Source organism: Haliotis cracherodii, unplaced genomic scaffold (assembly GCF_022045235.1).
Source record: "Haliotis cracherodii isolate W230 unplaced genomic scaffold, xgHalCrac1.p SCAF_9, whole genome shotgun sequence".
Taxonomy (NCBI): Eukaryota; Metazoa; Mollusca; class Gastropoda; order Lepetellida; family Haliotidae; genus Haliotis; species Haliotis cracherodii.
This window is the reverse complement of record NW_027266343.1, coordinates 41835799-41860825: the sequence shown is the minus strand read 5'-3', so window position 1 is coordinate 41860825 and position 25027 is coordinate 41835799. Positions and strand designations below refer to the sequence as shown.

The 25027-nt window shown below is 39.1% G+C and overlaps 2 protein-coding genes across 2 annotated transcripts; one reads left to right on the top strand and one right to left on the bottom strand.

The window, feature by feature from the left end:
- Window positions 1-2177: 2177 nt before the first annotated feature.
- LOC139452179 (protein MAK16 homolog A-like) lies at window positions 2178-17749 on the top strand. The gene is made up of 9 exons (XM_071233540.1): window positions 2178-2281; window positions 3359-3405; window positions 4738-4980; window positions 6210-6293; window positions 9849-9903; window positions 10579-10653; window positions 11682-11819; window positions 13681-13746; window positions 15901-17749. The coding sequence occupies exons 1-9, from the start codon at window positions 2267-2269 to the stop codon at window positions 16051-16053; spliced, it is 876 nt and encodes a 291-aa protein (XP_071089641.1). The 5' UTR covers window positions 2178-2266; the 3' UTR covers window positions 16054-17749.
- A 2739-nt stretch (window positions 17750-20488) lies between these two features.
- On the bottom strand, window positions 20489-24500 carry LOC139452297 (U6 snRNA-associated Sm-like protein LSm1). Its single transcript, XM_071233718.1, has 4 exons — window positions 24393-24500; window positions 24140-24208; window positions 22738-22853; window positions 20489-21260 (listed from the first exon to the last, which is right to left on the bottom strand). Exons 1-4 carry the CDS (start codon window positions 24436-24438, stop codon window positions 21087-21089), a joined length of 405 nt encoding a protein of 134 aa, XP_071089819.1. The 5' UTR covers window positions 24439-24500; the 3' UTR covers window positions 20489-21086.
- Window positions 24501-25027: the final 527 nt, after the last annotated feature.

Below are 25027 nucleotides of genomic sequence, written 5' to 3'. Positions count from 1 at the left end.
AATGAAATCGTAAACAACGCGTAAGCACTCGTAATAATCCGTGGGGTGCGAATGTCCGACATACGGATGATTTTTGACAAAACAGATACACTTTCTTTGGGGCTAGCTCCGTTTACAACTATGGACGTTTGTTATAATTTGTTAAAATTTCAATTAACATCTGTTTCTCACTGTTAGCGCCATGTAATTCACACAATTTCAATTTCGAATTTCGTAGGTATATCAACAACGCCCACGTTTGATCATTTAATGTTCGTGCACCAGTAGTCGCGGTACATACCACGTACAGGAACCTTGTCACAGCAGGACCAGTATATTATGTCGAAATGATGAACCAGAATTGCCCTTTTGAACTTGATGTCGATTTTAATTAAGATTGTCATATTGTAAGCAACTCCTGTCCTACAATTACAAACAATTCAGGACAACATAACGGATATTGTATTTGAATGTAGCCGATCCTACGGTAATGAAAGGACATTTGATTGCCAGCGTTTTACTTGATGCTCATAAAATAGTGTGAGTGAGTGAGTTGGGTTTAACGCCGCTTTTAACAGTATTCCAGTTATATCACGGCGTGTCAGCTTAATGTGGGAGGAAAGCCTGAAGTGATGCAGGTCTCAGACGTTTAACACTTCGGTGAAACCCACGAGCACGCGTACGGGTATGGTGCTGATAAACCTAGAAACATAATCTTGTCGAATCGGGATTTGAACCCACAATCATAGGTTTCTGGTGTGCCCAAGGGACGCAACTCTGCAGTGCGAATCGCGGCGCCTTAGACGACTGGGCCACCCGTGCCCACCTCATAAAATAGAAAGGATTTTACGAAATGTCGCAGACATGCTATATGGTTCTTGTTGATTAGGTTGTTTTATGGTATATATATATATATATATATACAAAAATGAGGTAAATGTTCACTCGGTGTACATGTAATATATAATAAAATAATAACGTCCACGTTAGACCATCATCTTCTTTATATCAGTCTCATACAATCAGTCTCAAGAGACCATAAAATAGATGTGATGTCTCATAGTCAAACCTCGTTATCATAGGGACCATGCACTTACATAAAGTTTTCTGCTGTTTCCTGATTGTTATTAATATTATATTCAGTACCATTAAGTTGCATCGATATCTCCAGTGCATAGGGTTAGAATCAACGAGTCTCCGCTGCATGAGCCAACGCTATTGTATAACAGATTCTAATTTGTGTCGCTTTAACAAGACTATGGATACTCGATGAATTATTGTTGTGTGCGCAGTTCGCTGTGCAGAGTTGCGTCCCTTAATCATGCCAGAAGCCTATGTTTGTGGGTTGGAATCCCGGTTCGCCCAGATTATGTTTCTAGGTTTGTCAGCACCATACTCGTGCTGGTGGGTTTCACCTGAGTGACATGCATCACTTCTTGCTTTCCTCCTACATTAAGCTGACACGCCGTGATATAACTGGAATATTGTTAAAAAGCGGCGTTAAACACAACTCATACACTCACTCACCAGCGATCAAAAGGGTGGCGTTAATCCTGCTGGGGAACCATGCAGGTAGCTGAAGTGTCGATGGTCCCTCTCGTATGGTGGCCTAACTTCGTTTGCTGATTATCTATGGCCCGTTTTTATAATGCATTAATTTGTTATGAATAGTCATATTTTATTGTTGTATACTAGTTTTAAAATGAAATGTGTGTGATACTCTAGTTATTTTACTGTCCATCGCGATAGACTAAATGTATTATTATTATTAGTGAATAAATTATTATTGTCACTTTATATGGCTGAAATATTGCCGATGTATATTACAACAGGATTTCGGTTGTGAGTAAACTGAACATTCTGAAAGATTTTCAGTGTGTATTTGTTGTGAAGGTAATATCTAAGTAGATGTTTGCATTTGAGGTAAACTGAGACTTGATCTTTAATTACTTCACGTGTGTATTAGCTGCTGAGTTTCAAATAGCAAACTAGTGAGAAGAGTAGTCTCCCTTCCCACACGAGTTACGACATGCCGTATTTATATATTATCAAATAAAGGGCGATAAAATGTACATGGTACAAGATGTCGTCTAACTCAATATAGTTGATGTTAAGATATGCTTGCTGCAATCTGATCTTTGAAATAAATTCAATATTAGTAAACTTCCGGTTTACGACAACATTCGAGCCTACTTCAGATGGAAACATCACAGCACGTGTATTGCATCGCAGAATGAACTTACATCGTAAACACTTTTAGCTGCGGTATTTGATCTAACAGTCGAAGATGCAACACGATGATGTGAGGATGATTTATGTTTATTGTGACCTGTTTGTGTATAGATATCGTTTCTGTTTGTATGAACATTTTTTAAAACAGACCTCCAATAGAAAGATTGTTAGCCATTTTTTACTCGAAATTGAAACTTTGTATTATTTGGAGAGATTTTACTGAAAAGACATTGGATTGATTCTTTGAAAGAGAAAACTAACCCATACCGTACCTCACAACTAACCCTAAGGATTGTAAACGGATTGCCAACAGGTGTGTGATTGGCAAGTGGTGGGGTAGCCACAACTGACACTAAGGATCATAGAGACACGTAAGATCTTTGAAGTAAGAGCCACAGCTGGCAGCTTGAGCCAATTAGTGCTTTATATATATGCTGCACCATTAAACTGCATTATTGCCCAGAACCGTCTATTTCAACCACAGCTGTCAGTTATACTTGGTCAACTGTGCAATATGCCACAGGTGTGCTCTTTACCTCAATCCCTCACAGGGGCGGTCGGGTAGCCTAGAGGTTAAAGCATTTGCTCTACACGCCGAAGACCCGGCTTTGAATCCCAAAATGGGTACAATGTGTGAAGCCAATTTCTGGTGTCCCCCGCCATGATATTGCTGGTATATTGGTAAAAGCGGCGTAAAACCAAACTCACTCACTCAATCCCTTACAATCTTGACATCCGCACCATTAATGTAAAGTTACAGTTCAGAAACTGATTAATTCAAAAGCAGCTGGAGAGTTGTGGATATATCTGATATGTTATGAACATAGTGCCTGCAAGTCAGAACAATAGTTGAGATCAGGCAGTTAACATGGTTAAGTCAACCCTGTATACAATGGAACCATTATGTTGGATCGCTGACTCTGTTTGCTGGCTATTAGGTGCCTCACTCTGGCAGTGTGGGTTCGAATCCCGAATGACACTCAACCCGAAATGTACTTGAATCTGTGCTTTATGAAAGTTTTATCCCAAATATAACTTTTTTATGTTTGACTGCTTTCTAAATGGCATTGTGTATTCATTCAACATATCATTGCATATATCTGGGTAGATGTGTTTTAGACATTCAGTGTGTTATTTTTTTCCCCAGGTGATCTGGAGCATCATAAATGATTCATTCTGCTCTTTCAAAACAAGGTGAGCACAAGCACTGATTTATGTAGTATAATTTGTTGCCTCACTCTGGCTGTGTGGGTTCGAATCCTGGATGGGACTCAACAGGAAAAGTACTAGAATCAATACTTTACGAAAGTTTTATCCCAAATATAACTTTTGTTACATTTGATTACTTTCTAAATGGTTTTGTGCCATAAAATGATTCAGTCTGCTCCTTCAAAAAAGGTGAGCACAAGCACTGATTAATGTAGTATAATTTGTTGTATCATATATATGGTGATGAAATACTATATTTATCTAAATGATATAAATTGATATCTCACTCGATTGAAACAAGACTTTTTCATGCTCAGGCCAAAACTAATTTCAGTGTGCTTCAATTGCACAAAGGTTTCATGACTATCGGTTGGAAAATATATATAGATCTATCAGTTATTCGCTGTTGTTTTGGACGTTACTTGCTTTTTGCTAGTAAGACCTCATCCTGGGTAGGATGGTTGAGTATGAGGTTTTACTTTTTGCTAGTAAGACCTCATCCGGGGTATGAGGTTTTACTTTTTCCTAGAAAGATTGAGTATGAGGTTTTACTTTTTGCAACTAAGACCTCATCCTGGGTAGGATGATTGAGTATGAGGTTTTACTTTTTTCTTGTAAGACCTCGTCCGGGGTATGAGGTTTTACTTTTTCCTAGAAAGATTGACTATGAGGTTTTGCTTTTTCCAAGGATGATAACAAGGATAACAGTTGGACTTTAAGTTTGGACTTAAGGTTTCAAATGTCCAATTTTCTAAAACTGACAAGAATATGGAAATGCTTTGGTTATTGATGACGGGAATAGAACCATTAGACCACAGAACTGGTTGAACAATGGGTGGTTCATTAGAAGATACCATGTTTAGAGTCTACTTCCTGGCCAGATATATTTTAGAAGCATTTCTTTAGACTGTTGTGACACACTTTTATACATGATAGTAAACAAATATTAGTTGACGTTGTTTCAATGGTTCATGAGTCGGATAAAATACTGCTTGGTGTTGGTTGACATAGTAAGTAAATTCTTCAGGGCTGCAGTGACCTAGATAGTAAAACTTTACGCTAACACCTCCTGTTTTACTAGCTTGGTCACTGCTTCCCTCAGGTTTTACGACGTCAACAAAAACCTCAGAGTCGTGTTTTATTCCATTCATGAAAAAAACGAACTCTTTGGCTTTTTTTGTCAAATATTGTGTATATCTCTTCACGTGACCTGAAATAGGTCCACTTGTTTTTCTTACTACAAAAAAAAATAGTACATAAAATGGTGAATGTTGGCATAAAAAAATCAGTATTCTTTCACCATGTTCACCATTTCAGAACCAAGTCTCAAAAGTTTTGTCGAAATGAGTACAACCTGACTGGCCTGTGCAGCAGGGCGTCATGTCCCCTGGCCAACAGCCAGTATGCTACAATACGGGAAGAGAAAGGCGTGGTCTATCTGTACATGAAGGTGATCGAGAGGGCAGCTTTTCCCAGCAAACTTTGGGAAAAGGTCAAACTGTCCAGAAATTATGAACAGGCGCTCAAACAGATTGATGACAATCTGATCTATTGGCCAAGGTGAGTTAATTATAGGTCAGTTCCATAGCATCTGGGGATGAACATGGTACATATAACATAGACCAAAATGAATACATTTCTGCAGGTAGATTAGGTCTTCAGCAACCCATGCATGCCGTAAAAGGCAACTCTTCTTGTCGTAAGAGGCGACTAACGGCATCGGGTGGTCAGGCTTGCTGACTTGGTTGATGCATGTCATCGATCTCAATTGCGTGGATCGATGCTCATGTTTTCAATCTCTAGATTCTCAGGTCCAGACTCGATTATTTACAGACTGCCGTCATATAGCTGAAATATTGCTGAGTGTGGCATTAAACAACAAACAAACAAACAAAAACATTTCTGCATGATTTTCTGAGGCCTTAAACAAATACAATTACAGGCTCGACAAATGAGTTTGTTGCTGACCCACTGGTCACCCTTCATAAAGGTGAATACTGCTGATTGCAGTGTTAGACAACTTACAAAATAGGTGCCTGAGACCTGTCCCCCTCCCCACATGCTCCCAAATTCTCAAAGACTCACAGATATAGTCTGGAAGGTAATTTAAGGTACCAACGTTTACTACAATATCTGAAAAACTATCGGACCTACTCCTTCGCTCGTCACGCCGAAGACCCGGGTTCGATTCCCGACATGGGTACAATGTGTGAAGCCCATTTCTGGTGTCGCCCGCCGTGATATTGCTGGAATATTGCTAAAAGCGGCGTAAAACCATACTCACTCACTCACTCGGACCTACTCCTGTCAAAGTTGGTATGAGATTATTAAACAGTAATACATAACTTGATGTTACATTTAAAGACAATCGGTGCATGTATATAAAATCTGTCTATTTAGCTATCACTATATTTCATCCAGACCTGTTGGTCACGGGTGGAACGAGCATTCATTGAAACATCCATCTGCATAATGCTACCCCTGCTTCACAGGGCCATATGACACAGTTGAACCAATCAACTCAACTCAAAAGGGTGCACAGGAATCACGCACGTTGAGACGCCCAACGCTAACACCGTATCCGTGCGTGCAACTTTGACTGGAGTAGGTCCGATAGCTTTTCAGATATTGTAGTAAACGTCGGTACCTTAAATAACCTTCCAGACTAAACATAGATACACTGTATTGACTATATGTCTGTTGTTAAGGTTACAATAACTTAGTAATAACTTATATCCAATGTGCTTTGAGATGATGTTGCTATGGTTACACACTGTTTGATGTTTTAGGTTTATCAGGCATAAGTGCAAACAGAGGTTCACCAAAATCACGCAGTATCTGATAAGAATACGAAAGCTGACACTGAAAAGACAGTGAGTATTGCTCTAAGACATGTTTATATTTGTATGTTACCATGGTTACCATAGTGACAATACTCATAGTCATATTATGCACCACAAAATGATCTATACTGGTGTATTAGGAACAGTATTGGTACTGTAATGCATAAATTACATAAATGACTGGGATGATGGACAATGTAAAAAATATTTCAGCCTTTCAAGAAGGCTGTAGTCTTTATGTAGGTTTACTGTGTTATCACGAACATGGCTGTAGTCTTTATGTAGGTTTACTGTTATCATGAACATGGCTGTAGTCTTTATGTAGGTTTACTGTTATCATGAACATGGCTGTAGTCTTTATGTAAGTTTACTGTTATCATGAACATGGCTGTAGTCTTTATTTAGGTTTGCTGTTATCATGAACATGGCTGTAGTCTTTATGTAGGTTTACTGTGTTATCATGAACATGGCTGTAGTCTTTATGTAGGTTTACTGTTATCATGAACATGGCTGTAGTCTTTATTTAGGTTTACTGTGTTATCATGAACATGGCTGTAGTCTTTATGAAGGTTTACTGTGTTGTCATGAACATGGCTGTAGTCTTTATGTAAGTTTACTGTTATCATGAACATGGCTGTAGTCTTTATGTAGGTTTACTGTGTTATCATGAACATGGCTGTAGTCTTTATTTAGGTTTGCTGTTATCATGAACATGGCTGTAGTCTTTATGTAGGTTTACTGTGTTATCATGAACATGGCTGTAGTCTTTATGTAGGTTTACTGTTATCATGAACATGGCTGTAGTCTTTATTTAGGTTTGCTGTTATCATGAACATGGCTGTAGTCTTTATGTAGGTTTACTGTGTTATCATGAACATGGCTGTAGTCTTTATGTAGGTTTACTGTGTTGTCATGAACATGGCTGTAGTCTTTATGTAAGTTTACTGTTATCATGAACATGGCTGTAGTCTTTATGTAGGTTTACTGTGTTATCATGAACATGACTGTAGTCTTTATTTAGGTTTGCTGTTATCATGAACATGGCTGTAGTCTTTATGTAGGTTTACTGTGTTATCATGAACATGGCTGTAGTCTTTATGTAGGTTTACTGTGTTGTCATGAACATGGCTGTAGTCTTTATGTAAGTTTACTGTTATCATGAACATGGCTGTAGTCTTTATGTAGGTTTACTGTGTTATCATGAACATGGCTGTAGTCTTTATGTAGGTTTACTGTGTTATCATGAACATGGCTGTAGTCTTTATGTAAGTTTACTGTTATCATGAACATGGCTGTAGTCTTTATGTAGGTTTACTGTGTTATCATGAACATGGCTGTAGTCTTTATTTAGGTTTGCTGTTATCATGAACATGGCTGTAGTCTTTATGTAGGTTTACTGTGTTGTCATGAACATGGCTGTAGTCTTTATTTAGGTTTGCTGTTATCATGAACATGGCTGTAGTCTTTATTTAGGTTTGCTGTTATCATGAACATGGCTGTAGTCTTTATGTAGGTTTACTGTGTTATCATGAACATGGCTGTAGTCTTTATTTAGGTTTGCTGTTATCATGAACATGGCTGTAGTCTTTATGTAGGTTTACTGTGTTATCATGAACATGGCTGTAGTCTTTATGTAGGTTTACTGTGTTGTCATGAACATGGCTGTAGTCTTTATGAAGGTTTACTGTGTTATCATGAACATGGCTGTAGTCTTTATGTAAGTTTACTGTTATCATGAACATGGCTGTAGTCTTTATGTAGGTTTACTGTGTTATCATGAACATGGCTGTAGTCTTTATGTAGGTTTACTGTGTTGTCATGAACATGGCTGTAGTCTTTATGAAGGTTTACTGTGTTATCATGAACATGGCTGTAGTCTTTATGTAGGTTTACTGTGTTATCATGAACATGGCTGTAGTCTTTATGTAGGTTTACTGTGTTATCATGAACATGGCTGTAGTCTTTATTTAGGTTTGCTGTGTTGTCATGAACATGGCTGTAGTCTTTATGTAAGTTTACTGTTATCATGAACATGGCTGTAGTCTTTATGTAGGTTTACTGTGTTATCATGAACATGGCTGTAGTCTTTATTTAGGTTTGCTGTTATCATGAACATGGCTGTAGTCTTTATGTAGGTTTACTGTGTTATCATGAACATGGCTGTAGTCTTTATGTAGGTTTACTGTGTTATCATGAACATGACTGTAGTCTTTATGTAGGTTTGCTGTTATCATGAACATGGCTGTAGTCTTTATGTAGGTTTACTGTGTTATCATGAACATGGCTGTAGTCTTTATGTAGGTTTACTGTGTTATCGTGAACATGGCTGTAGTCTTTATGTAGGTTTACTGTGTTATCATGAACATGGCTGTAGTCTTTATTTAGGTTTGCTGTTATCATGAACATGGCTGTAGTCTTTATGTAGGTTTACTGTGTTATCATGAACATGGCTGTAGTCTTTATTTAGGTTTGCTGTTATCATGAACATGACTGTAGTCTTTATGTAGGTTTACTGTGTTATCATGAACATGGCTGTAGTCTTTATGTAGGTTTACTGTGTTATCATGAACATGGCTGTAGTCTTTATGTAGGTTTACTGTGTTATCATGAACATGGCTGTAGTCTTTATGTAGGTTTACTGTGTTGTCATGAACATGGCTGTAGTCTTTATGTAAGTTTACTGTTATCATGAACATGACTGTAGTCTTTATGTAGGTTTACTGTGTTATCATGATCATGGCTGTAGTCTTTATGTAGGTTTACTGTGTTATCATGAACATGGCTGTAGTCTTTATGTAGGTTTACTGTGTTATCATGAACATGGCTGTAGTCTTTATTTAGGTTTGCTGTTATCATGAACATGACTGTAGTCTTTATGTAGGTTTACTGTGTTATCATGAACATGGCTGTAGTCTTTATGTAGGTTTACTGTGTTATCATGAACATGGCTGTAGTCTTTATTTAGGTTTGCTGTTATCATGAACATGACTGTAGTCTTTATGTAGGTTTACTGTGTTATCATGAACATGGCTGTAGTCTTTATGTAGGTTTACTGTGTTATCATGAACATGGCTGTAGTCTTTATGTAGGTTTACTGTGTTTTCATGAACATGGCTGTAGTCTTTATGTAGGTTTACTGTGTTATCATGAACATGACTCTTGTCTGTACATATGTTAACTGTCCCACAGAGATTCCGGGTTAGAGTAGGTCCCCAGCAAGAAGATCCGGGGTAGAAGAGGTCTTCGTCATCCCATGCTTGCCGTAAAAAGCAACTATGCTTGTTGCAAGAGGCGACTATGGGGATCGGGTGGTCAGACTTGGTTGATGCATGTCATTGTATCCCAATTGCGTGGATCGATGCTCATGATATCAATCAGTGGATTGTCTGGACCAGACTCAATTTTTTGCAGACATATTATTTACAGATTTACATCATATAGCTGGAATATTGCTGAATGCAGCGTTAAACATCTAACAAAGTGTGACGTTAAACATCTAACAATGCGCAGCGTTAAGCATCTAACAAACAAAACCATAGGTTAACTGTGTTGTCGTGGAGATGACCATGACCTGGTCTGTTGCAGGAAGAAGTTGGTTCCCCTCAGTCGGAAGGTAGAGAAGAGAGAATCAAGGAAAGAGGTGAGCCTGATATGTATGTCACAGAGAGCTGGCAATATTTCTTTAAAGAAATAGTGGTTAAAGCGTTCGCTCGTCATGGCAAAGACTCGGGTTCAAATCCCTGGTGGGTACAATGTGTGAAGCCCATTTCTGGTGAAATGATTTTGTGAGATTGCCGTGATATTGCTGGAATATTGCTGGAATATTGCTAAAAGCAGTGTAAAACCATACTCACTCACTTGTTTTTGCCTGAATTTCTCACTTTCAAGAAGTAGTTACTGTCAACCAGAATTGGTCCCCAGTATCCTATTTCTGTTGTACAAAGCAACTCATTGGATCAAGTGTTTGGGTTCAGTGACTTGTTTGACAGCTTGTCAACACCGACAACATAGACATAGCTCATAATAACAATCATTGGTTTGTCTGGTCCTGATTTTCCAGACAATCTGCCAGCTGGAATTCTGCTTAAAACAAGCAAAACAACATCAGATTGAGATCAGCATCTACTTTGCCAGAAGTGACACCATATTCACTTTTCATATGGCTGTCTGTGCCTCACAAGACAGATGTAGTAATGATTTGTAAACAATGCATACAGGTGATCAATAAAGGAAACCTATCTAACTATGGTCATTTAATAGAATGAATTTGAGTGATATGCTTTGTGTGTTTCTAAGCCTTTTTTCTTTGCTGCAGGAGAAGGCCTTTGCTGCTGCTCAGTTGACGACCTCAATTGAGAAGGAGCTCCTAGAGAGGCTAAAGAAAGGCACGGTAAGTACAGACAATCAGAGGGACCCGATTTCATGGAGCTGACATCAATATTATTTTATTGTATCAAATTTGAAATCAAGCAGTTTGTTCCAGATACATACATCCTGTCTGGATTCTTGGTTCCTTGAAACCATGCATGTCTATCTTTGGGGATTCTAGGTCCCTTGAAACCATGCATGTCTCCAGGTTCCGGGACTGAATAGATCTCTCGTACCCAATACTTGTTTAGTATGAGGATTCCCTTTCAGAATAGATCCCTCATACCCAATACTTCTTTAGTATGAGGATTCGACTTTAGAATAGGTCCCTGTTACCATTACTTGCTTACTCTGGGTTTTTCCTGCAGAATAGATCCCTCGTACCCAATACTTGTTTAGTATGAGGATTCGACTTTAGAATAGGTCCCTATTACCATTACTTGCTTACTCTGGGTTTTTCCTGCAGAATAGATCCCTCGTACCCAATACTTGTTTAGTATGAGGATTCGACTTTAGAATAGGTCCCTATTACCATTACTTGCTTACTCTGGGTTTTTCCTGCAGAATAGATCCCTGGTACCCAATCCTTGTTTCGTATGAGGATTCGACTTTAGAATAGGTCCCTATTACCATTACTTGCTTACTCTGGGTTTTTCCTGCAGAATAGATCCCTATTACCAATTACTTGTAATTGAGGATTCCACTTCAGAATAGATTCCTAGTACCAAATACTTGTTTTAAGATAATAGAAGATAAGGTAACACTTTATTTTCCCAAAGGAAATCTGGGTTACATCAGCACAAGATCTCAGCTGTACACATACCAATTCTTTCTGTTGGTGTTCCTGGTCAGATGAGGTCCTTGTTGGCAAAGCTTGTATACTCAGGGGATTTCTTGTCCACAGGTCCCAAGCACCTCATGCCTTCTTTGTACAGTGACATCAAGGTGGATCTTGAAACACTTGTCAGCTGGTAATCTGTATGTCATTATGTAGAATCGTGTGCTATAGCCCGGAGAGTGTTGCTGTATTTAGCTTCTGTGTTGTTCCAGTATGGAGACATCTACAACTTCCCCACCCATGCCTTCGACAAGGTGCTGGACGAGGAGGAGGTGGAGAGTGAGAGCGAGTCCGAGAAGGAAGGAGAGAAGGAGGAAGATGATGATGAGGAGTTAGAGAGAGAAGAGGAGGTAGGTGTTGGAAGTGTCCTTGATGAGAGAAGGAGGGATGGTAGGGTTTGTGGAGGAGGTGTGGTCGGCAAGAGTTACACCATAGTGTGTGAGCAATTCTCAAGGGCAGATCCAGTGTTTGTTTTTTTTCCTCTCTCTGGGGATGGTCGGGTAGCCTAATGGTTAAAGCGTTCGCTCGTCATGCAGAAGACCCGGGTTCGATTCCCGACACGGGTACAATGTGTGAAGCCCATTTCTGGTGTCTCCAGCCGTGATATTGCTGGAATATTGCTAAAAGCGGCGTAAAGCCATACTCACTCACTCACTCATTTCCTCTCTCAGATAATTTTACTGCCTACAACATTCTACGTTTGGTTTCCTAAGGGCGTCCGGACCCCCTGGAATCCCCCTCTGCATCCACCTATGATTATTAATTTATCATGATAAGTCAATCATGTCAATGGGTCCTTGTTATTACCATTTAAAGGGTGAAAATTTAAATGATTAAAAATCAGATAATAGTGCTAACTACCGCTACACAAAGATCTGAAGGAACCCCATTTCTGGTCTCGTAAGAATAACCTTTCATCAAACCAATCAGACCAATTAATGTCACTTTAGGCAATAGGGGAAAGTTGAATGTGTTTTCAAGTCAGGCAACCTCAAGAAGGTTAATATGAAGCATTCTGTGTTGGACTAAACATTTGAAATGGAAGAGATGGGCTATGAAGGGTACTGCCACACAATCTCAGCCATCCATTTGACATCTCAGAATTCAAAGTTTAAATCGAGAACTTTGTCATAATATTTTTCAACACATGTTCAAAGCATTGTCGAAAGGAAGTCGATATTTTGAAACTGGTGCTGTTAAACTCCATAAAGCTGCTCCATGTCCTGTCATTTTATTGATCGGTCTTCAGATCTTTGTGTTGCTGAAGCAAGAAGTTTGTTTTTAGTTATCTTATGTCAGTGGAGTTGGTAAATCAAGTCATAATGGTCTTGCCTTAATTGGTAGGGCTGTGGCCCGGGTTTTTTTTTCTTGGTTTATCAACACCATACCCATGCTTGTGGGTTTCACCAAAATGATAAATGTCTGAGCCCTGCTACACTTCGGACTTCAAACTGGTGTTACCTTATTTGACGTAATAAGCGCCCACGGCGATTTATGCTAATATATTGGCTAGTGAGCAATCCCAATTAGCACCCCTTCCGATTTATCAATGTACACAAGGCTTATTTATTTGTGTATAATACGCACTTGTGTGTTATATGCACCCTTAATATGGGCAATTAAATTCTGGAAAAATGTATCCGTCTTATATAAACAGTTCAGACTGTCAGCATAAACCACAAAATTTATCTTTCAACTCTGTTTTTCCACCAAAGTAATATTCTAATAAGAGCCCCCTATTTCTAATTGTGAGAGCGCCCTGGGCGCTTGTTACGTCTAATACGTTAAACCCACATGACTCACTAATGAATTGCTTGATGTTTTTAGGCAACATTGCCTATCTTCACACCTATTTGTTTGCTGCACGCCATGAGAGTTACCTCCCTTTACTCAGCAACCCCTCCTGACAATGGAGGTTAGAGTGCTTTTAAGTACATGTAGACTAACATGTCACAAAGTGGTTCTGTGTTGTAACAAGTGCTGCAACCTGATTGGTTCAGAGTATTGTGCTGCACAACACTGATTGGATAAAAAGCTTTCAAGTGGGATTTGAAACCAACAATGCCATTCAAAGCAGTTCGTTCAAGCTCTAACATTTGATTTTAATGAGATTGTGAGACCTACAATCTCAAGATGATATTTCAGATTTTAGAATTTGTTCTCCCAAACTTATCTCCTTAGGATGTGATTGTTATCATTTTTTAATTACAGGGAGTTGGTGAAATTGAGTATGTAGCCGATGAAGACTTTGATGAAAGTGATGTGTCAGACATGGAGGTAAAGTACACGTTAAGTCAATATAATAGTTACCATGGTAATCGAAAGAATGGAATAAATATAATAGTTACCATGGTAATGGAAAGAATGGAATATGGTCATTTAAACTCCAGTTTCAAAGCCAGATTCAAGATTTTTCAACATTGAAATCGATCCCCGTGATATGTTTAAACTTTTTAGAGAAGTTAATTTTGATTGTCTTTAATCGTGTTGTTTTCTTTTTCCCACCAATGAGTAAACTGTGTGCATGAACTAGTTTGATTCTGCTAAGGCTGCATTTTAACTTGATGCTATATCTGGGCTGTAGTTCAACCACTCCACAGTCCATAGGTTTCCATGTCAGTGGTGCAAATTGATTTGATTGTATCACCAAGCAAATGAAAGTCACCATTGAAGTAGAGAAATTACTGAAGCAGATATGTATTTTTTCTGCCCAATGCACACATTGAACATTGAGTGTGGAATGCACAACAAACTCAATGCCTCCCACTCTCGTTGGTGCCATTTCCTTCTTGTCATGACTGAGTTGATAACACCTACCTCAAATATTTCTTGTTCAAATTAAACTAAACAGCTTTAATATATACAAATTGACTTTGTGACAATCAGTTGAAGCGCGACCAAGCTGAACGTATGCCATTGTGCCACAATAACATGGACTGCTATGAATAGATTCCCAGCCAAGACCACAGATGTAGCTCTGCTGGTATATTGCTAAACACTAGGGCTGCAACGAATACACTAAGCATGCTATGAGGGGAATAAGATTTGTATCATGAATATTTATTCACAAATACAGTAACAGGTCATCAGTTCAGTGAAACAATAATAAAATAGATTATTTGACATGGTTTGACCATGTTGACAGTGAAATTGATTATTATAATATTATACATTTATATACTGCACTTATCCTGGTACATTTGTACTAGTAGCTGCTAAAATGTGACAAAGACCAGTGACTACAATACTGTCAAATTAAGTATATAAGAGTGCTGTCTTTGAAGAAATCTACACATACATAATATTACATCTTATGGATATTTTGAGTTAAAAGCTCATTTTATTATTTTTTTATTATTTTTTTTTTATTCGATTCTTGTGTCCACGAATAACGAATCCAATTCATAAAGGGATACGGTTCGATTCACCGAATACATGAATGAACCATAACAGCCCTAATAACACATTAACTCATCAACAGCTTGAACTATACAGCATGGTTTGCACAGACCTCTAAAAGACATTGAATTTAGACGTTAGAAAAAAAAAGCCTTAAATACAAAAGGCTTGAAAAGGCCTGGAATCTCAGACAAAATGACTTGAAAAGGCCTGGAATTGGTCATAAACAATCAAAGTCAAGTTTATTTTGCAATTTCGCTTTTTAGAAATAATAGTTGAGTTCATAAAAAGTATTGTTGCCAGCATGACTGCAAGAAATGTGAGTGTTTTTACATTGGAGTTACCTCGGAAGCTTACTCGAGCTAGACTGGTTTGCCTGGCCACAGTTGAGCTGCTAGGAGGCAAAGGACAGGGTACCAGTCTACACTCAAACATGTCATTCATATCAACTCTGACCTTTTCAGCTATTCAAATCACTCGGCTATTTAACGCTTTGACGGAATAGCACGATTGTTGTACATGTCAATGATTTAATATGTTTCTCTTTATTAGAGCCTTAAATCTGTATGAAGGAGCCTGGAAAAGGCCTTAAGAGGGCCTTAAATGTAGTGACTAAAACTCTGTATGAACCATGTACAGGCAGATTAATAAATATGTCATCATATGATCAAACATGACACCCTCCATGGGGATCCCCAACCAATGCTAGTTTTACGAGGCTACTCAAGGATCGGGTAGTCAGTATACCCGACAGTGTGGATAGATGCTCATATCAACCACTGGATTGTCTGGGAGAGACTCGATTATTTACAGTGGCCATGTTGATGGAATATTGCTAAGTGTGTTGTTGAACAACAAACAGAAAACAAGAAATATGGTGACCACTTGTGTAGCGCTAGAACTCAGATATGGCTTCATGTTGCAGTACCCATGGTCCTTGTGTGTTGTCTTGCATTTCCTTCAAGTTTGTTTTTTAAGTTCGATGTTGAAGCAGGTTTGATGGTGTAGATGTTGTCATTCTTTGTTGTGCAGGACATGGGAGATAGTGACTCGTCTGACAGCTCCTCGTCTGAAGATGACAAGCCCAAAAAGGCTGCAGCTCGAAGGAAACGTCCTCGTGTTGAGATTGAATATGAGCAGGAAACAGATCAGCCGTCGACATCCAAGGTCAAGGCTGTGTCATGATGACCACGTTCTTGTCAAATACTCTTAATACTGATGTAAGAAATACAAAAATGTTTTATGGCATATTTTCATCAACTTAACTCTTTTAGATGATTTTCCTTGTAATCCTATGTGTCCCCAGTAACCTATGCTGGTCTTAAGAGATGACTAAATGCATCGTGTCATCAGGCTCCGTGACTTAGTTGATTGTGTGTCATCATACCCTGATGAAAAATTGCAGAGTGCTGCACTCAACAACAAACCAAAACACATAGCTTGGAGTTGTCTATGGATTTTGTCATTTTCACCTGACAGAAGTGTCAATTGTTGATTGCGACAACATGGCAGATCAGTTTGGTGAGAAGCATTTTGACTTCCATCGGTCTTATGTTTAAGGTCTGCACATTGTAATAAAACAACACTGAACAGTGGAGTATGTCCTCCTTGCTTCTTGAAGAATGAAGACACGTCTAATGTTCACATTTCAATGTCAGATGCTTAACTAACAGGGCTGTCTTCTTGTATTTCATGTACTTGTGTTCGTAAATGTAAATTATTTCAGGCGTGGTGTAATTTGAAGTTTGAAGAATCTCTGAATGCCTCAAGGACTATAGTCAAATTTAATTGTCAATTTTGGTAAATTTTCATGCAGCTCTTTATGTAAAGTCCTCAAGATAATGGTTTGTGTTATCCCCACGATGCAGTTGTAAATACCTTTGTTGCTAAAACATGCTGAATGGACTGGGGAAGGGCTGGGACGGGTAACTCTGGTACTCGGGTTAGGTAGGTACTTAGTAAGACCAGGGTACCCACAGGAATACCTGGACCCATGGTTTGTCCCGTGATATATCGTTTCATAACAAAAATTCACAATATAACTACATGGTTACACGACAATTTTAAGTCTCTAATGTTCGCATTTCTTCATGACTATGAACACATTCCTTCTGACTTATATATGTTTGAACAAAGCTAAAACGTCAGTCAACTTCAGTGTATGCATGATCACAGTTTTATAGCTGTATCTAAATACATGCTGCCAGTGCTACTGTCAAACTATTCCCAATCAGACATTTTGTACCTATCTCTTGACACCAACAGCGGGTAACAGGGTAGGGTCGGGTAACAGGGGTGTGGGTACCTGGGTAGTAAAATTGGACTCGTTCCAGCCCTAGACTGGTCTTACAGCTAAGGGAGAATTCTGCCTGGATTAACAGAATCCTTCAAGATGATGATTTTTCCATGTTGTGGAATTGTCTGGCCCAGACTGTATTTACACACCGCCATCATATAGCTGGAATATTGCTGTGTGGCTTTATATACAATAAACAAAACCAAGTTGTGATTGTTGTCAAGTGCTGTTTTTCGGTTAACTAAACAAACAATTACTACAACACTAGCACTACAAATAGGTTTCAAAGTCATGGAACCATCTCAAAGAAGACTCTAATCCATCAAGTAATTTGAGCGAAATGTTTCATACCAGACAAATGTTAGCTCAACATGGATATTTTGATGTACAGATATACTGTATGGAGTGACTATAATGTTCAAATAAAGATAGATTTATGAATAAATGGTTCAGTTTGTCCCTATGAAACTGGTCAATGTTTGTGTTCAGAGTAGTTAGACTGAGTGAGTATGGTTTTACGCCGCTTTTAGCAATATTCCAGCAATATCATGGCGGGGGGACACCAGAAATGGGCTTCACATATTGTACCCATATCGGGAATCGAACACGGGTCTTCGGCGTGACGAGCGAATGCTTTAACCACTAGGCTACCCGACCGCCCCTCAGAGTAGTTAGAACTCAGTGGGGATTCCAGGTTGAAACTCCTCCCTAGACATGTGGAGACCTGTGGTGGTCATAAGAGGTGACGAACCTGTGAAGATAGGAAGATAGAATAGCAACCCATGCTTGCTGTAAAAGGTGACTATGCTTGTCGTAAGAGGCGATTAACGGGATCAGGTGGTTGATGCATGTCATCGTATCCCAATTGTGGGGATCAATGCTCATGCTGTCAATCACTGGATTGTCTGGTCCACACTAGATCATTTACAGACCGTCATACAGCTGGAATATTGCTGAGTGTGGTATTTAACAACAAACAAACATAAGAGGTTAAGGCGTCATGCTCAGTGACTTGGGCCGATTGCATGTCATTGTACACGACAGCATCAATCATTGATCATAATATCAATCGCTGGATTGTTTGGTCCAGATTCAATAATTACAAGCCACCATCATGGAGCTGGAATATTGCTAAGTATGGATGTAGTTAATGACATAATAACCTGTGATTGACACTTTCCCTGGTGTCTAACTGGAATACTGTTGACTGCAGTGTTAAAACAGTACTTGACCGACTCCTTGGTCTAGTGGTAGAGCGTCCGCCCAGAGAGCGGAAGGTCCGGGGTTCGATCCACGACCGCGTCATACCAAGAGACATTAAAAGATGGTACTTGTTGTTACCCTGTCTGGCGCTCGGCTAAAACAAGGACTGGTCAATCAGTAAACTGTGTCTGAGTGGGGTATTCATGTTAAACTGCGGCATGGTATCTCAGTGAGCTAGCTCTATAAATCGGCATCAGTCCGGACTAGTACAAGCAGCCACACACACACACGTACATGCACGTCACTATATAAGTGCAATAATCTTGGACGCGACGTTAAACCCCATTTCACCTCACAACCTCACCTAAAACAGTACTTGGTACTTCGGGTAAAATACCCATCCATTTTAAGCCTGACTGATCATAAGCTGAAGAGATAAGATAAAACCTGTTTCAGGTAATGCCCAGAAGAGATATTTACTCAAACATTCTTTTTTAAATGCAATTGAGGGCCAATGCTTGTGTAAAAATGCAATGTGATCTATACAAAACATGACAGAGTTACAGCAGTGTTTATGAGGCTTAAAAATAATAAAAGAATTTGTTTTCAGGCAATGGCTTTTGAAAACATTGCAGGTGGGCGGTGGTTTGTTGGTTTTTGTTTGCTTGTTCAAACTACATTTGTAGAATATAACCAAATAAACAGTAGTGTACCACCAGTTGTGACGCGGGAGGTGCCTGAGAACCAAGGCTATTATTCTTTTAGCCTGAATAGACGATGCCTGAATTTGATCCGTAAATAAAGATGTGTAAAGCTGAAAAGGCTTCATTGGGTTCTTAAAAAAGTTCATGCATATTTGTATGCAAGCAGTTCAAAATGAATTGGGTAATTGGGATATATTTTGTTTATTTTATATAAATAAGCAGCTTGGAGCTCTGCTGATTGTTAACCTGATGAAGTGGCAACACCTGACCATGATCATTCTATTGTTAACATTGCTTTCGGAACAAGACGCCCACCTTCCAGAAAGCACCTGCAGGAACTGGTCACGTGCACACACAATGACATTACACTGTAACCGCACGCTTTCTTATTACAACTAGGCGATTTTATCCAACAAAAAACAAACATCAACAGACCAAAACTTCCCGCAAAGCAATTTAATCCAATTATGTTAACAAAACGTGTTCAAAATCAATAACATTGATGTGATGAGAAAAAGCAATAATTACCCAGATGCGTTTGGAAGTGAAGAAAGATCAAAAGTGACAGTTCTGTGTCATGAGACAATGTTGAAAGTCACTGCAGTTTGATCTCCCAGGTCGCTCTGACCACAAGCTATCTAACGCTTCTTTAATGATCAAAAGCGGCCCAGCCTTTTATGGCAGCATAGTCAATAAGTATGAAATTGTATTCAAAATAACAAAAGCTTGGCTCAAAGAATAATGATGCCCAGACATTTTGAAAACGGTTGAGAAAAAACAGCATCAAAAGAAATACATGTGTCCTGTACATTTACAAAATTGGTCCTGCAACAGCACTACCATATCATATTACACTGAATAATTGAAGATATCCTGCATCATTAAGTTTGTGTTTTGTTCCACACAAGGAACTGATCGGATATTTTTTCAGAAAACTGATGATGCATAACTCCATCAACATCCTTGTACTTTCCAATACAAACACCCTACTGATGTCGGAGAAAACAAGTTTGGCATGAATGCTTAATTTCTAACATTTACAATTTACATTTACAATACTGCTTTGAGCATGCTGAGAGAAAGCCATTTTGACTTCATAAAATGAAAACAGCCAGTGATTACCAATAGTGAGTGAGTGAGTGAGTTGGGTTTAATGCCGCTTTTAACAGTATCCCAGTTATATCGGCGCGTCAGGTTAATGTGTTTTAGTTTGTAATTCATTGCTAACAAACAGACGATGGACAAAAATATATATATATACCCATGGTATCTCACATGGAAAACATAAATGAGGCGTTTGTTGAAATTCAAGTAATTAGCTTATTTCGTTGTGTGAGATGATTATGATAATAAAGACAGTAACCATAGCAACAGAAGAACTGTCCAAACCTGTTACAGAAAATATGTCCCCCATGTCACTGCAATGTTTTTAACAGCAAAGTGTTGAAACTGAGGCTGGCACTTCATACGTATATACATCGCAGGATACATTAAAGAAAGACAACCGAGAGACTGACGTCAACAAACGAGATGACATGAACAAATATTTTAGTTAAAAAGAGAAATAAATTATTGAAGGTACTTTGTTGTTAATGAACAAAATGAAAAATGTCCTATGCAACAGAATACAGGATTTGTTGTCCTCAATCACTCCTTCCTTAAAATACTGAAAGAAGCACTTTATCATTTTAATTGATTTGTGTGTTTTGTGTTCATAATAACTAGTGATGAATATTTCATTATTTTCTTAAGCTCCCTTCCACCCAGCCAGAAAGAGCAAGATGTATAACAAATATTAAATGCAACAAGAATTGCTACACCCTTTCACTATAGCCACACATTGGAACCTATCCATTCCTCAGCCAATGAAATTCCTTCATCAATCAACTTCAGGAAGCATTCTCTCCAAACAAGTACCATGCCAATGTGGGGACCTGACAGAAAACACAATATTCACTTTCCACAACAATCTAGTCTCCAGCTTCTGTCAGTATTACATCTCCCCTCGGACACCCTCAGAAGAACTCGTCCATGACGGAGTGGTCGTTGGGCTGCAGACCTCTCTCCATCAGCGCCTTCTTCTTCTTCTCTTCCTCTTGCTGCTTCTGCAGCTGCTCTTCTCTCTGCATCTCCAGTATGTCATCTATGGACACCTGCTCCAAGGGCAGGTTATTCTCATTCTCGAGGTCCTGAGGAGACAAACATGAACATACATTTACAACACAATTCCATTTTTGGGGTTCCAAGACTAGCCTCCCTCACTTCCCCTGATAGTGATACTTGAGTCATGATATAACAATATTATTAGTTGCAGCATGATCACGAGGGGTACGTGGGGTTTTATGCGTCCCTCGTTAGGTTTTATACCACGAACCTCTGACATGTTTTAATGTGACATTGAAAAAGAATTAACACAAATTTGACAGTAAACAGTTGTTCAATTCAGCTGAGGTTAGCTTGTGATATTTCACCTGACTTCCATTGACTTGGAAAAAGCGTGCAGCTTTTTGCTTGGAGGTATAAGGGATTTATTCTGTCTCTCTGAAATTCACGTTCAGCCTGTATTGCTCATGGCAGGGTATAAGAGATTTATTCCCCTGCTGAGAAATTTATTACCCTCAAAGGCGTGAACCAATCAGATCTCATCATTGATCATTCTGACAGAGGTATGATAGTGATATTTAATTATACTGATTTTGGTGTGAAATTCTCCATATACGATGGGGCTCTGCTAACAAGAGGTTGTTGATCTTGTTATCAAACAATTAAAAAAAATGTATTATGTATTAAGCTTTTCAAAGTCAGTGTGTGGCCATATTGAATGTCATCCCATTACTCAGCAACTGCTGTATGTGTCAATGAAATTTGAGAGGCAGCAAGTTTGTGGTACATGTGACTTTCATCAGCCCGTTTGTCTAATGTTTGACACACTTGAGATATTTCCTCTGAAACTGCAAGGCCAATGGAGCTGAAGCTTTGTATGAATGATCCCTGTTATGGTGTCTCTCAAAGGTGTTCACAGAATTCCAATCCGATAGTAAACATGATGCCATTTTCTGCTAAGCTTTATCAGCCAGTGGCTCTATTTTGCTTTGTATGGAGCCACAGGCCTGTAAAGCTCCACTCAAATTGTTAAAAAGTCAAAACTAAATTATTTACAGGCTGTCAAGAAGTCAGAGATTTATGTAGGATTTAAAAAAGTCCTTTGGGCTGGCAAATTAGGAAAAAAGTCATTATGTTGTACAAAATAGGCATTTTCTAAAGTTATTTTTTCTTACATATGGAGGCTTTTTAACATTGCATACAACATGTACAATACAATAACAGCACTTCCTCTTTTACTGGTCTTGTTATCAGTGAAATTCAAAAGGCACACCCCTTAACATCTCCCCCCCCCCTTTCCAAATAGACTGGAGGAAATTTTACTCAAAGGAGTCCGCCTTGGGATCAGTGGCAAAATTAACTTGCCATTATACTTGCAACAAGAAACTACATTTAAAAGCAAGCAAATCACAGACTTTGGTGGGACCCGCACAGTATGTACTTAAACTCTTCCATTTAACCTGGATATACGTTTCCTGAAAAAGAAGGATTCACGCCTAAAACTTATCAGCCAATCAAATCAGGGCTTGGGCAAGATTAACCTGTAATTTTGGCAATACTTACAATTTCCCCACAAAGCACGACATTCTCCCCTCTTACGATGAAGATGCCTCTGGGAATGTCGCCAAACTTCTTCCCCACATGAATTCTTTCGATTGTCCGATGCAGGACGAGGTTTGCTGCACAAACAAACAATTGTGTTAGAGAATCTAACTCTTAATTCTTCACCTTTTAGTTCATGTTATTCAAGATTCCCTTTTTGAATGTGACTAAGTACTTCCTGCTTTCACTATTTAGACAACCTTTTCAAATATCAAAACAATTAGCCCAGAAATCAGTCATGTTCATTTTAATGTTGTCAAGTACACTCAATTATGAGCAATCTCGGTAAAATAAGATCTTTTAGTCTCATACGTTGCTTCTTTGTGTTGAGATCTGGGGACATGTCTGTATGAAGTGGGTCATGTGACATGAGGGACCTTTGACCGCCATTCTAAATGAAGTATGCGTGGGTTCTTCAGTCAATCATGTCAGTAATGTGAAAGGCTTCATTTCTTTACTACCTCTATTTGAAATTTTTGTTTAACAAAGAAAAACCCACATCGGATACAAATATGCGTTCAATGCAAGGTACTCCTTTTTGGTGTTGATGACATGGAACTTGGGTCTAGAAAATATTCAAAACAATATAATTGTGCGGCCTTCATGATGTGCACTCAGGAAAGGTTGTTTAGCTCGGTTTTCTGAGATACAGAAATCAGATATGCTTGTCCTAATGTTTTGCGCACTCTTTCCAAGAACATAGAAGCCTTGACACTGATTGGTGGATCAGAAATTCCACCCAATACAACCTATGAAGGTGTCCTCAGATCTTAATGCAGAGAGGTATGGTATGAGGGTAAAAGATATGATTATCATGAGACTGAGTTCAGAGAATTGATTGATTGCACTCAGCAATACTACTGCTACATGATGGTGGCCTGTACTTGAGTGACTTGGGATTAATACTGTTTTGAACAGTTTAAGTCCATTTAAATCACCACGTGTCAGTTCAACCTGGGAGGAGAGCCCCAAGTGGTGCCAGTCTCAGATAATTACCAATTTGATAAAACCTATGAGCACAGGTATGGCGCTGACTAACCTAGAAACAATCAGTGCGAACCCGGATTCGAACCCACAATCATAGGATTCTGGCATGCCCAAGGGACACAACTCTGCCCAGCAGATTGTTGCACCTTAGACAACTGGGCCACCTGAGACCACTTGATGGCCTGTAAATAACTGAGTCTGGGCCTGACAATTTGTGAGGAAGTTGAGCAGGGACTATGCACTAACCATGAGTATGGTTTTACGCCGATTTTAGCAATATTGCAGCAATATCATGGCGGGGGACACAAGAAACTTAATAAGTCTAAAATGACAATAACTATTCCCTCTGGCCGCTCACAAAAATATAAGTACATACCAAATTGATCAATGCTCCGTAGAAACCCTATCAAAGTTCTCCCATCTCGTAACACCACCAGGAGCTTCTCTGCAATAATATGGGTATAAGAATATATTAGGTGTTCATGCAGTTAGCAACACGGATTTGATTAATCCGAACACAGAACATTTAAAATGACAGTGTGACACTCCTAGTGACAAGACAATTTCTAATATTTAGAGGCGACTGAAATGAGTCGTGGGTCCGGACTCCTACCGTATACTGCACTTACTATCTATCTCCTGAATTAGACTGGCAGTTCCTGGCAGATAATTCATTGTCAGCGACAACTAGGATTGTAAACTTCGCAACGTTCTCACTGCAGGCGAGCATGGATGATTTTGACCTTCACCTTAGTAGCTTGTTCGCTCAACACAACGCTAGGCTCGTGTTATTGGTTTTACCAGCAGTGGGCTTCGTCGCGGCATGGAGCTTACGGGCAAACACGAACGAAATAAAACAATCCGAATCACACTTTGATGACCGGGACTTCCCGCATTTAAGCCCCGGGCCTAATTACGGAAAATAGGGCTTTCTCATTTAAAATATGATATCCGAAATTAAGCCCGGGGTTCAATTTCGGAAGCTAACGCTTTCTTACCTAAATAGGAGACACCCTTTGCTGAAAAAAAATTTCAGAAACTGCATGGTAGATCTATGTTGTTTCAACTGTTCGTATGTTCAGAGACCATATAATCTATTATATGGTCTCTGGTATGTTGCATAAGGACAGTATTCCAGCTGTGTGACGGCGATTTGTAAATAATCTAGTCTGGACCAGACAATCCAGTGATTGACATCATGAGCATCGATCCACGCAACTGGGACACGATGACATACACCAACCAAGTCAGCCAGCTTGACCAC